Genomic DNA, 12300 nt, shown 5'->3' with positions numbered 1-12300 from the left:
CTAGAGGTTCCAAGTATGCTGATAGGCTAACTTAAGAGGCACGAATTAAACTTTGAATGTTACATGCCATAGGATGGCACCAATTAAGTACTACTAGACTTAGAGAGGGAAATGTAATCACATGAAAAACAATTTCAACTATCTATGTTGATTAACAGAGTTGGGAAAGGAAAAGCAATTAATTTCTGGGTAGGAAAAGTTTGGTTTACCTTTACAGGTTAAAAAATGGATAATGTCTTTCCATTACCCTCACATTTTCTTATAGATGCTAGCTGATGGATGAAGAGACTGAAGAGTTGAAACTAAGACTGCAGAGCTAAAAGTGTATAGCAGCACTGCTCAACAGAACTTTGAGATGATGGAAATGGTTCTACATCTAAACTATCCAATACATACTAGCTGCTTGTCCATGAGGTTAACAAGTTCTTGAAATCTGACTAGAGCAACTGAGGAACTGAATGTTCAATTTTATTTAACTTAAACTGAAACAGCTACACTTGGCTTTGTTGCTGTTGTTGTTTAGTCACTAAGTCATGTCGGACTCTTTGCTGACCCCATGGACTATAGCCTGCCAGGTCCTCTGTCCATGGGATTTTCCAAGCAAGAATATTGGAGTGGATTGCCATTTCCATCTCCAGGGGATCCTCCCAATCCACATGTGGCTTAGTGACTACTGAATTCGATAGTGAAGATTGACAGCAATCAGAAATTATTTTGTTAAAAGAGCATTATCAAAAAAGAAAGTTGCTGAAACTGAAATTTGGACATGCATATTCACAGAAATGCTTCCAATCTTTTAGACAAATAAGAGATAAAGTTCTTATCTTTTAGACCAATGGTTTTTAAACTGCTTTGACCCTAATGTAAACTGTCAGTGAAAATTTTAGATATCCCAAATGTAAGTACATTTATTTATCTACCAAACATATAAAATTGGTTATCTGAACATTAAATAGCAGGAACTGTCAATTTCTCTGTAAATTAAAAAAAGCTAAACATCAATAGATATGGGCTCTAATATTTTCTAGTCATCTTCAATATCAACGATGGTTGCACACTGCTTCGGAGAATCCTGTTTCATACCACATAGCTAAGATAATACAGTCTGTCTGATATTGAGTTACTCTAATAATATAAGGGAGGCAAAATAACTGTGGAAATAATCAGACTAATCAGTGTAGATTATCAAAACTAAAAAAAATTGAGTGATATTACTTCATGCGGCTTAGAAATTCACATTCTATATATCTAGTAGTTGTCTATAGTTAAAAAGGATCTATATATCTAGTAGTTGTCTATAGTTAAAAAGGACAATCTGGTTATATGTCAATTATATTTCAATTTTTTAAAAAAGAACAATCTATTCAAATCTAACAGATCTCGATATATATCTCATTTGCCTCCATCTCCCTCATAAAAATAAGTTATCCATTTATGGAAGCAGAAATATCTAAAGTAACCATCCCTTCACCTAAAAATTCTCAAAAATTATTTTAAATGACACAGTATCATGTATTAGAACTGATGTAAAAATCTAACTGTTCTACATGAATCATCTCCTGATTTTACTCCAAACCATTTCTGGTTCTCTCATTACCAAACAAAGAACATTTCTACCTCCAGTACTGGGCTGTATACTAATCACACACCACAACAGCTTAAATTTTAAGATTTTTGCTCCTTTGTTTTTAAAAAAATTAGTTCAACAACTTAATTGTTTATTGGAGTGATAATACAAATGAAGATCTGCTTTTCATATGAAAGTTTCTTTTCTTCTTTGGCCTATGAAATTCTGTGTATCCATACATGGTCAAATACAAAGAAGACAGCAACATATGGAAGAAATCCAGAAAACATAACTGTAAACTAGTGCCATTCACAGGATCCAACTGTATCCTATCATCTGGCTTTGCAAGTATCCTCATGGGATCCATGGTAAACAAATTAGTTCAAGCCCAGGAATTTCAAACTTTTCTTAAGAAATCGACTCCAAATGGCCACTTTCCCATGCACTTTACTTAAGCAGGTCACACCAGCATATTTTACGGCATCACTCAGAGTTCTCAAAGATTAAACACATAATTTAATACAAAAGGAATGAATGAATCAAGGGCACTTTCAAACGAGCTTTTCTCTGAAAAATAAAATTAAAGCCTATTATATTGTTTATGTATAATAATGAAGGGCTACTTTGGATTCCTATATTCCAGAAACTCACACTTTTTCTAATATTTACAGTTTTTCAGTCTGAGAAAAAGTCAAACTTTCACTGTTCATACAGCTTCGCGTCTTCCATTTCTGAAAGACTATTAAACACATTACACTTTTCTAACTTAATGTTTGAGTCATTTTTTAAGATAAAGTATTATAACTATATTAACATTTGAGGAGAAGGCTAAAATTTTCTGTTAAGAGCATACCTCCACCTATACTTGCTCAGGAGATGGCATTACAGCCAAAGCTCTGCAGACTCAGCTAGTAGAAACTTGAAGTCTGCAATACTCCACTTGGCTCAAACACAAAATCTATTCTAGATTATTTAATAACTCAAAAGACAAGCATCATCATATGTACTTCATTATGTTCAACAAGATACTTAGAGAGGCAATGACCAACAGAATAGTTATGCTTAAAAACTACTTCCTTCTCACCAAGACTGAGAACGAACTAAGAAGAAACTTGATCCAAGCACTAATTCTGCCTTCTACTCTCCGAACCACTATATACCTCATTCCCCTCTCTCTTTACACTGAAATCTTAATTCCCATGTCCCTTTCATTTTCTATTAACAAATCCCTCCCAAAGCCTTTCTTTTCCTTTCTGGCGAAGATACTTTTCCATAAATTTCATAAACTTTAACTATGACAGGAATTTCCAGGTCATCTGATAGTCTTTTTATTTGCTCCTTCACCTCATGTCTCTTCTAGTATGACTCTTCCCAAGTTCTATCTTGGGGCTTCCCAGGTGGCTCAGCAGATAAACAACTTGCCTGCAATGCAGGAGACTTTTGTGGGTTTAGTCCCTGGGTCAGGAAGATCCCCCGGAGGAAGGGAATGGCAACCCACTCCAGTCTTCCTGCCTGGAGAATCCCATCAACAGAGAAGCCTGGTGGGCTACAGTCCACAGGGTCACAAAGAGCTGGACACGACTGAAGTGTCTGAGCACACACACATGCACACAAGCTCTACCTTACAATCTCTGCCACCATGCTCAGCAAAGTACTTGATCTTCACTGGAAGACAAGAACATTCCCAATTTGTTGTTGCTGTTTATTTTTAAATTTTTTTAAACTCAACTACAGTTGACTTACAATGTTTCAGGTGCATGGCAAAGTATATAAATATACAATCCTTTTTATTTACATTCAAATGGATATATACATTCTTTTTTAGTTCTTTTTCCACTGTAAGTTATTACAAGATATTGAATATAGCTCCCTGTGCTATATAGTAGGTCCTTGTTGCTTATCTATTTTATATAATGTGGTTCAGTTAAGTTCAGTTGCTCAGTCGTGTCCAACTCCTTGCGACCCCATGAATCACAGCACGCCAGGCCTCCCTGTCCATCACCATCTCCCGGAGTTCACTCAAACTTATGTCTATCTAGTCGATGATGCTATCCAGCCATCTCATTCTCGGTCGTCCCCTTCTTCTCCTGCCCCTAAACCCTCCCAGCATCAGGGTCTTTTCCAATAAGTCAACTCTTCGCATGAGGAGGCCAAAGTATTGGAGTTTCAGCTTCAGCATCAGCCCTTCCAAAGAAATCCCAGGGCTGATCTCCTTCACAATGGACTGGTTGGATCTCCTTGCAATCCAAGGGACTCTCAAGAGTCTTTTCCAACGCTACAGTTCAAAAGCATCAATTCTTTGGTGCTCAGCCTTCTTCACAGTCCAACTCTCACATCCATACATATAACGTGGTATGTATCTATTAATCCCAAATTCCTAATTAATCCCTCCTCCTTTCCCCTTTGGTAACCATAAGTTTGTTTTCTCTGAGTCTGTTTCTGTTTTATAAATAAAATTCATTTGTATCATGTTTTGTTTTGTTTTTTTTAACATCTTTTTAAGAATTTTTATTTACTTGGTTATGTTAGGTCTTAGTTGCAGCACTCAGGATCTTTAGTTATAGTATGAGGGATCCAGTTTCCTGAAGTGAAGTTGCTCAGTCGTGTCTGACTCTTTGCGACCCCATGGACTGTAGCCTACCAGGCTCCTCTGTCTGTGAGATTCTCCAGGCAAGAGTACTGGAGTGGGTTGCCATTTCCTTCTCCATGTATCACGTTTTTAGATTTCACATATTAAGTGATATCATATGGTATTTGTCATTCTCCTGACTTACTTCACCTAGTGTAATATCTGCTGCTGAAAATGGCGGTTTCATTCTTTTTTGTGGCTGAGTAATATTCTACTATGCGCACACACACACTCCCCCTCTTCTTTATCCATCTGTCAGTGGACATTTAAGTTACTTCCATGTCTTGATAATTGTACACAGTGCTGCCATGAACACTGGGGTGCATCTGTCCTTTTGAATTTGAGTTTTCTCCAGATATATGCTAAGGAATGGGACTGCTGGATGATATGGTACCTGTTTTTAAAGGAAGCTCCATAGTGTTCTCCATAGTAGCTGCACCAATTCACATTCCCACCAACAGTGTAGGAGGGTTCTCAAGAGCATCCCCAATTTTTCTGAAGCTTTTTTGAATGTTCTCTCCTGTTTAGTGGAATAGATTTCTTTTTTCCCTGAGGCTAATTTCTCAATCTATGGTGGGGATTTGATCAATTTCCATTTCAAAGTCATCTCAACAACTATTTAGACTAGTTCCCCTGTATCTTCAATCTCTCATCTCTTAGGAACTGATTCTCCATAGGATACAAACATTTTCAGGTCTTTTTTAGAAATAAAAACCAAACCATTGTCTCTGTCCCCTACACTGGACCTCTAGGTATTCCCTCTCATCCCTTCCTTCATAGCTATTTCCATCTTCACTGACTCACAAAGTCACTTCCCAACTCACTGTCATCCTGCCCTCTATTCCTGATTTCACTAAAATATACCTTGCCAAAGTCACCTCTATACCACCCTAGAGCAGCATCTTTCTCACTATATTATGACTTTTTGCTATATCCTTCACATGACTGTGACAACCTTGAGAACTCTATGTCCATCATCCTTGTAGCCCCCAAACCTGGTAAAAGACAAGTATTTAAATACCTGCTCTGTGTAAAACTGCCTCAAAAAAAAATTATCAAAACTGGACCAACATTAACAGCAGAGTTTCCTAACTGGACTCTATAAAAGATGTTTCAAGGAGTCATAAGAAGTTATCTTAGGGATAGGATTCATTGCTTTCACTTCTCACCTCCAAAACTTTTGTTTCCATCTAATCTAAAATAGAGATTTACTAAACTTCATAAACCAAGAAAAAAGTTTTAAAGATGACCAACATAAGGCAGCCAACTAAAAATCTGGGAAAAATAAAAATAATAAGGACTTCCTTGGAGGTCCAGTGGCTAAGACTCCACACTCTTAATGTAAAAGGCCTGGGTTCAACCCCTGGCTAAGGAACTAGATCCCACATGCTCCAACTAAGACGTGGCAAAGCCAAATAAAAAAAAAATAAAATTTTCAAAAAAAAAAGAAAATCTGAAAGAAAAAACAAATCTAGCACTGTCATTTCACAAAAGAAACTAAAATGGATTTAGTCTCAGAATAAAGGATGGTCTTTCCCTATGAAGGTTGCCAACTATCACCTTTCCCTAGGAGATAGCTGGCAAACTTTTGCTGAAATGAAATATGATATAAAAATTTTCAAATATAAGATCATAAAACTTGCTACCATGTATATAACATTGTATTAATAATATTTTTCTTGAAAATTGTTAATCTAATCATCTATGTTTGAGATGAGACTATGAAGTAGAGCTTAAGTGTTCAAATTTTTTCTATAACTTTAATCAGTCTATTGGGAAAATATATATATGAATGAAAGTAAAAGTAACATGGTACCATTTCATTCAATTAGAAATATTCTGGAAGAACTCAGGAAAAACAGTTCTCTCTCTTACTTTCTTTCACAGAGATAGGATGAAATCAGTCCACAGCAGGCCAGAAACACAAGGAGTGGTCCACAAAGTATAGTACCCAGACTGGTAGTTGAACAGCTTGGAAACTTAAAAGAAATGCCAAATTCTTTGGGCTCTGCCTCAAATATGGGGAGGGGGACTTGACAGATTGAGCAAGGCTTCCAAGTGATTGTGAAGCACAGCGTACTTTGAAAAGACTAGTATAAAGAACTACAGGACCAGAATGTCAGCTTACATTCGGAAGTGCACAGCTTAGGTTTCTAAGGCCAAAGATAGGATGTTGGGAATTAATCTCAGAAGACTTCTATCTATTACTGAAAAGTTCACTCAGATCAGAACCACTGATACACTGGAAACTCCGAATCATTTGCCTGCTCAGAGTAGATAGTTTCTCCTTTCTCCCAAGACTGTGAATGAGAAGGAATTTCTTCTTTAAGATACAAACAAGCCTCTTGTAAATAAATAATGCTAGAAGAGATTCTGAGATTGTGGTCTTAAAAAAAAAAAAAAAAAAGTTTCACTCCCTATTTGGCCACATCACAGGATGTTACTTCTCTTCTTTTTGACAGTTGGAAGTGTTCCAGAAAGCCTTCAGGTCAGGGAAATTGCAGACATTTGCTTTTTGAAACTCAGGATTGTATATTTTTCCTAGTCTAATATGTCTGGGCTAAGATGTAATACTTCTGATCACTCTTCACTGAGAGAATTTAAGAGCTCCCAAGAGCAGATAATCTGCTAGATTATTGAGCTTGGTGAAAAACCACTCAAATGTAAAAGAAAACTACATTCTATTCTCTAACAACTGAATGACTAGGAATAGGCCATGTTCTCTCCTAGGTAAGTGGAGAAAAGAGTTCAGACAACCTTCACCTTGTTTCCAGTGTATCAAGGAATACCTCCATGGTACATCAGGAAAAAGGACTTCTCTGGGATTTTAATAAGGATCAATCTAGCTCTCAAATGTTAAAGGTCTTACTTTTGGTAAAAGGAGGAGATTTAATAGTGGTACACAGGCCTTTGTCTTAAAAATGTTACTAGAGATAGCCTTAGTCTAATTATGCCTTTGTTTTCAAAAAAAGGGAGAGCTGGGAGAACATTTACAACAGAAGAGGATAGCTTTGAAGTGTTACCTTAAAAGAAGGAAAAGTGAGTTTAAGACAGCATTATTCTGGAGACAGACCAATATAAATAGAATTCTGACAAATTGAGAGCTTCTCCCATCTTTTACCAGATACCAGCCTAGGAGAAACTACCTGCAATAACTGAATGTAAGGGACCGTTATCTCGATAAGAAACATCTGCAAATCTCAAGAAGTTAAAAACAGGACATATTGAGATGGTCAAAACACTTCATGAAATCTGAACAATTAATGAGTATAAAAGACGTTCAATCTTATAAGAAATCAAAGGGAAAAAAATGAAATGTCTTTATGTATACACACAGGTGCATGTACACACACATACACAACAGAAATGAGTACTTATGTCCACCAAAAGACATATACAAGAACATTTATGTCAGTCAAAAACTGAAAACCCATATGCTTATCTACAATGAAGAGGACAGGCTGCAAAATAGTCATATAGTAGAATATTATAAAACAATGAAAACAACTACAGCTATACAACATGAATAAATACCACACACATAATCCTCAGTGAAAGAAACCAGACTTAAGATATAATTAAATGAAATTCATGAACAGACAAAATCAATCTATGGAGATGTCAGAAAGGTGTTTATTAAGTGGGAGTGGGTATAATATTGAGTGAGAGGAGACACAAGGAAGCCTTCCAGGTTCCTAGAAAAATACTGTATCTTAATCTGGGAAGTGGTTACTTGGATATATGAATTGCTGCTGTTGTTTAGTTACTAAGTTGTATCCAACTTTTTGCGACTCCATGGACTGTAGCCCGCCAGGCTCCTCTGTCCATGGGATTCCCAGGTAAGAATGCTGGAGTGGGTCATCATTTCCTTCTGCAGGGATCACACCCACATCTCCTACTTCAGCAGGCAGATTCTTTACCACTGGCCACCAGGGAAACCCAGATATATGAATACATATGTAACACCAAGTTCTATGCTTAAATTTGTGCCCTTTTAGTACAAACTACACACCAACTTAAAAATTAAATGCAAAAAAATTCTGCTTAAGACAAAAATAATCAACAAAATTTCAAAAAAGATCAAATTTAAAATTTCAAAGATTCTCAAATTTGAAATCATTCCACTTAATCTACGATAGTGTTTTATAAAATTTCACAGACCAAAAAAAAAATAGAAACAAAACTTCAAAGATCCTCAAACAAATTTTAAAAAATTGTTTGTTCAGTCAGTCAACAAATATTGGATGCTAACATGTAACAGATGCCGTGCTAGAAACTTAGCTTGTAAGGGTGAATGAAAAGGAGTCCCTACCCTTACAAAGTTTATAGAGTGGTCAAGAAAGTCTTCATTAAGAAAGTAACTTTTAAGCAGAAAACTGATGAAAATTAGGTAGGAAGCAAGCCATGAGGATATTCCAAGGAAAACCACTGCAAGCAGAGAAACAAACTGGAAGGCCCCTGGAGTGGAAGAGATCGGCCTGCTCAAAGGACAGCAAAGTGGTTGGTTTGGCCAAAGCAGGATAAGCCAGAAGTATAAGAACTAGGTTGAGGAGTGCGGGTCGGGGTGGGGAGGGGGAGAAGGGATGGGGGTGAAGCAAACTCTCCTTGTTTGAGCAAATACTTTGTTGCAAAATATGTTAAACTAGATTTCCATGTGTTGAATTCCTTAGATTGCAAGTGCCAATACACTTCATCTGTTCAGACACTAGCAAAAATCACTGCACTGGGTGAATCCAAAGAGCTAAAAATACTGTCCACTTGCCTATTTTGTTTAAATAAAATAAAATAAAACATGGTAAGATATGAAACTTTTATGATTAATTGGCTTCCATCATCCACCAAGAAGTTTACTGGAATTTCAAACCTAGTACATAATGGTCGGTCAATACCCTCCAGAGTCCAGCTTGAAAATTCAAATATAATAAGCAATAATGAACATCATGTGTATACCATTTAAAAGTAAAAACAACACAACACTAGGTATTCCTTACTAGCTAGCATCAGATAGGAGAAGGCAATGGCAACCCACTCCAGTACTCTTGCCTGGAAAATCCCATGGACGGAGCAGCCTGGCAGGCTGCAGTTCATGGGGTCACGAAGAGTCGGATACAACTGAGCAACTTCACTTTCATGCAGTGGAGAAGGAAATGGCAACCCACTCCAGTGTTCTTGCCTAGAGAATCCCAGGGACGGGAGAGCCTGGTGGGCTGCCATCTATGGGGTCGCACAGATCAGACATGACTGACGTGACTTAGCAGCAGCATCAGATAGATCAGCCTTAAGACATAATTCCATTTTTTACCTTATGACTTAATTTTCCATTTTTTAAAACTAAACTCATATATTACATAACTGAAGAAATAACCTCACTGATCAATTCAGTTTGTCTAAACTGCCTAACTGGAAAATCTATCTCCATACATAAGATTTTTCAAGGAAAAGGCAATATAAATAAAAGAAAAATGACAATTTTTTAGACCAAACATCATTAAAAAGTAAAGCTAATCCATTTATTAAGAACTCGCTAATCTACTAAGCTAACACTAAGTTTCTAAAGTATAGAGATAGCATAGTTTTATACAATACAGACTAAACCATAGTGCTCAGATTTGTGTCCTAGTTCCGGTACGCTAACTACATGATATCAGGTATGTCATCATCTCTTCCAACATCTGTAAAATAGGGATGATAACACCATTTACCTGAAAAAGTTACTGCAATAATTAAATAAATGTATCTATAGTGTTTGGAATAGTACCTGGAAGATGTTAATGATTCACTAAGTGTCGTTTTATTATTAATGTCGACCTTGCGTTATGCCAGGTACTAAAAACTACAAAAAGGACTCAGAAAATTCCCTCACCAGCACTAACAGCCAAGAACACCACCGGTAGATATATGACTATTAATATTTAACAGACATTTTACAATAAATATTCCTGAACTTAGGAATCTACACTGTGGGGTTTCCTTAACATTTCTATACAACTAGTTACTAATTCTGGATTTAAAAACTTAAATTAAGAAAATTTAAAGTTTATCTTGTTGCTTAGGGTTAAAATATCCAATATATCACAAAATAAATAAGCAATGTAGTATAGTATCAAGTTTTTAGAACACATTTTTTAACAGGTAATTTGAAATCTCAAACTCCATAAAGGATATTTTAAAAATTCCTGAAACAGAGAAAACTTTAAAGAAGAAACAAAATATCAGCTCTAGCATCACTGCCTCAATAAGACATGCTTCTGCTACAACCGTTCACTCCACTACTTTTCTGCTTATGTGCTGTGTATTACTGTATCAATCTATCAACAAATCTTTCAATCAATAGTTTAGAGCAGTGCTGCCTAACAAAAATGTAATGTGAACTACATAAATAATTTTTAAAATTTCAGTAGCCACTTTAGAAAGCAGCAACAGATGAAATTATTGAATTTTACTTAACCCAATATAACCAATTAATCATTATTACAAAATGTAATCAATAGAGAACTTTTAATAAAATAATGTTTTTTTAAAAAAAACAAACTAAGACTTCAAAATCTGGGGTATATTTTATACTTGCATCTTAACACAGACATCTCATATTTTAAGACCTCAACAGCCACATGTGGCTACCAGCTATTGTCCTGGACAACATATCACTACAACTATAGAGAGTCTAGCACTTTGCTAGCAGCATTAGCATCACCTTAGATTTGGTTAGAAATATTGAATCCCAGCTCACTTCAGACTTCCTAGAACAGGAACTAAGTGTAACAAGCTCCTCAGATGATCTGAATGCACATTAAAGATTGAGAAGTACTAAATTAGACCACACATAGCTTAAAGTATTAACAAACTGTTACTGTCATTTAACTATCACGTGGTATCATGCCGTTCACTAAAACAAATACTAATGGCTTTGACATAAGTCATGTTTTCTGTACCCTGTCCAACAGAATTTTCTGCAATGGTGGAAATAATCTGCACTGCTCCAAATGGTAGCTACTTGCCACATATTACTACGTGAAATATACCCAGTGCAATTGAAAAACAGAATTTTTTGCTTCAATGACTTGTAACTCTTTAAACTTAAATAGCTACATATGGCAAGTAGTTACCATATTGCAGCATAATTCTGAAAGTTATCATTTACTGTATCACAGCATAATCTCTAGGAGGATCCTTAAGACAAATTCATAAGGTTCTAAATCAAGAAAGTCCCTCTAATTACATGCACTTCTCAATCAATCACTCTCTCTTTTTCAACAACAACCATGTTTACTAACACTTTACACTGGCTAAGGTCAAATTTGAAATCTACCTATATATAAATATAATACAAGTCACAGAATATGTTTTGAGGGGAAGTACAGGTGGCTCAGTAATAAAGAATCCGCCTGCCAATGCAGGAGACACAGGTTGGATCTCTAGGTCAGGAAGATCCCTTGGCATAAGAAATGGCAACCCGCTCCAGTATTATTGCCTGGGAAATCCCATGGATAGAGGAGCCTGGCAGGCTACCATCTATGGGGTTTCCAGAGCTGGACATGACTTAAGAGACTTAAAAAACAATAACACAGAGAACATATTAAGAGATCTTAACCAAGTTCGTAACAAAGCAGATGGACTGTATAACAAAGTATCTATAAAAAATAATTTTATAGAATGTGTTTTGTATCTGTTAATATTACCCTATCTTATCATCAATTAACAATACACATACCTGTACAGTCTTTTTTATTCTATGGGAAGGACCTGGATACTCTGGAGAATACAAATCTGTGAGGAATAATGAGTTGATTAATGTTGACTTTCCCAGTCCAGATTCACCTAAAAGAAACAGAGGGGGAAATCTGTTAAAATTCAGTCAACTTATCAAGCTTAAATATTCAACCAGTGTTATAATCAAACTTGCTTTCATCCAATTACTTCTTGGAGGACAAGGAAGTGACATTACAAAATATACTATAAAGACTCCCTATTACAATAAGTTCTTAGCCCTAATTTTCTTACCTATCAAGTCAGACCTGTATTTGAAAAGGATTTTTGGCTTCATAATTCTACAATCTGTGTTTTTTAAAAGTAATGTAAAAAAACAAAAGTAATGTATCTGATA

The 12300-nt window shown here is 36.0% G+C and overlaps 1 protein-coding gene across 5 annotated transcripts in view; it reads right to left on the bottom strand.

Annotated features, from left to right (window-relative positions):
* The window catches only part of SEPT7 (septin 7), a 98861-nt gene that overhangs the window by 34198 nt on the left and 52363 nt on the right, over positions 1-12300 (bottom strand). For all 5 annotated transcript variants that reach the window (XM_018047145.1, XM_018047143.1, XM_018047147.1 and 2 more), the window contains one exon: positions 11908-12014. In XM_018047145.1, the coding sequence (XP_017902634.1) occupies positions 11908-12014 (107 nt within the window). The remainder of the gene's footprint in view (positions 1-11907; positions 12015-12300) is intronic.

The sequence above is a fragment of the Capra hircus genome, chromosome 4 (genome assembly GCF_001704415.2).
Source record: "Capra hircus breed San Clemente chromosome 4, ASM170441v1, whole genome shotgun sequence".
Taxonomy (NCBI): domain Eukaryota; kingdom Metazoa; phylum Chordata; class Mammalia; order Artiodactyla; family Bovidae; genus Capra; species Capra hircus.
The sequence above is the reverse complement of the archived record's forward strand: the minus strand, read 5'-3'. Positions and strand labels throughout refer to the sequence as shown.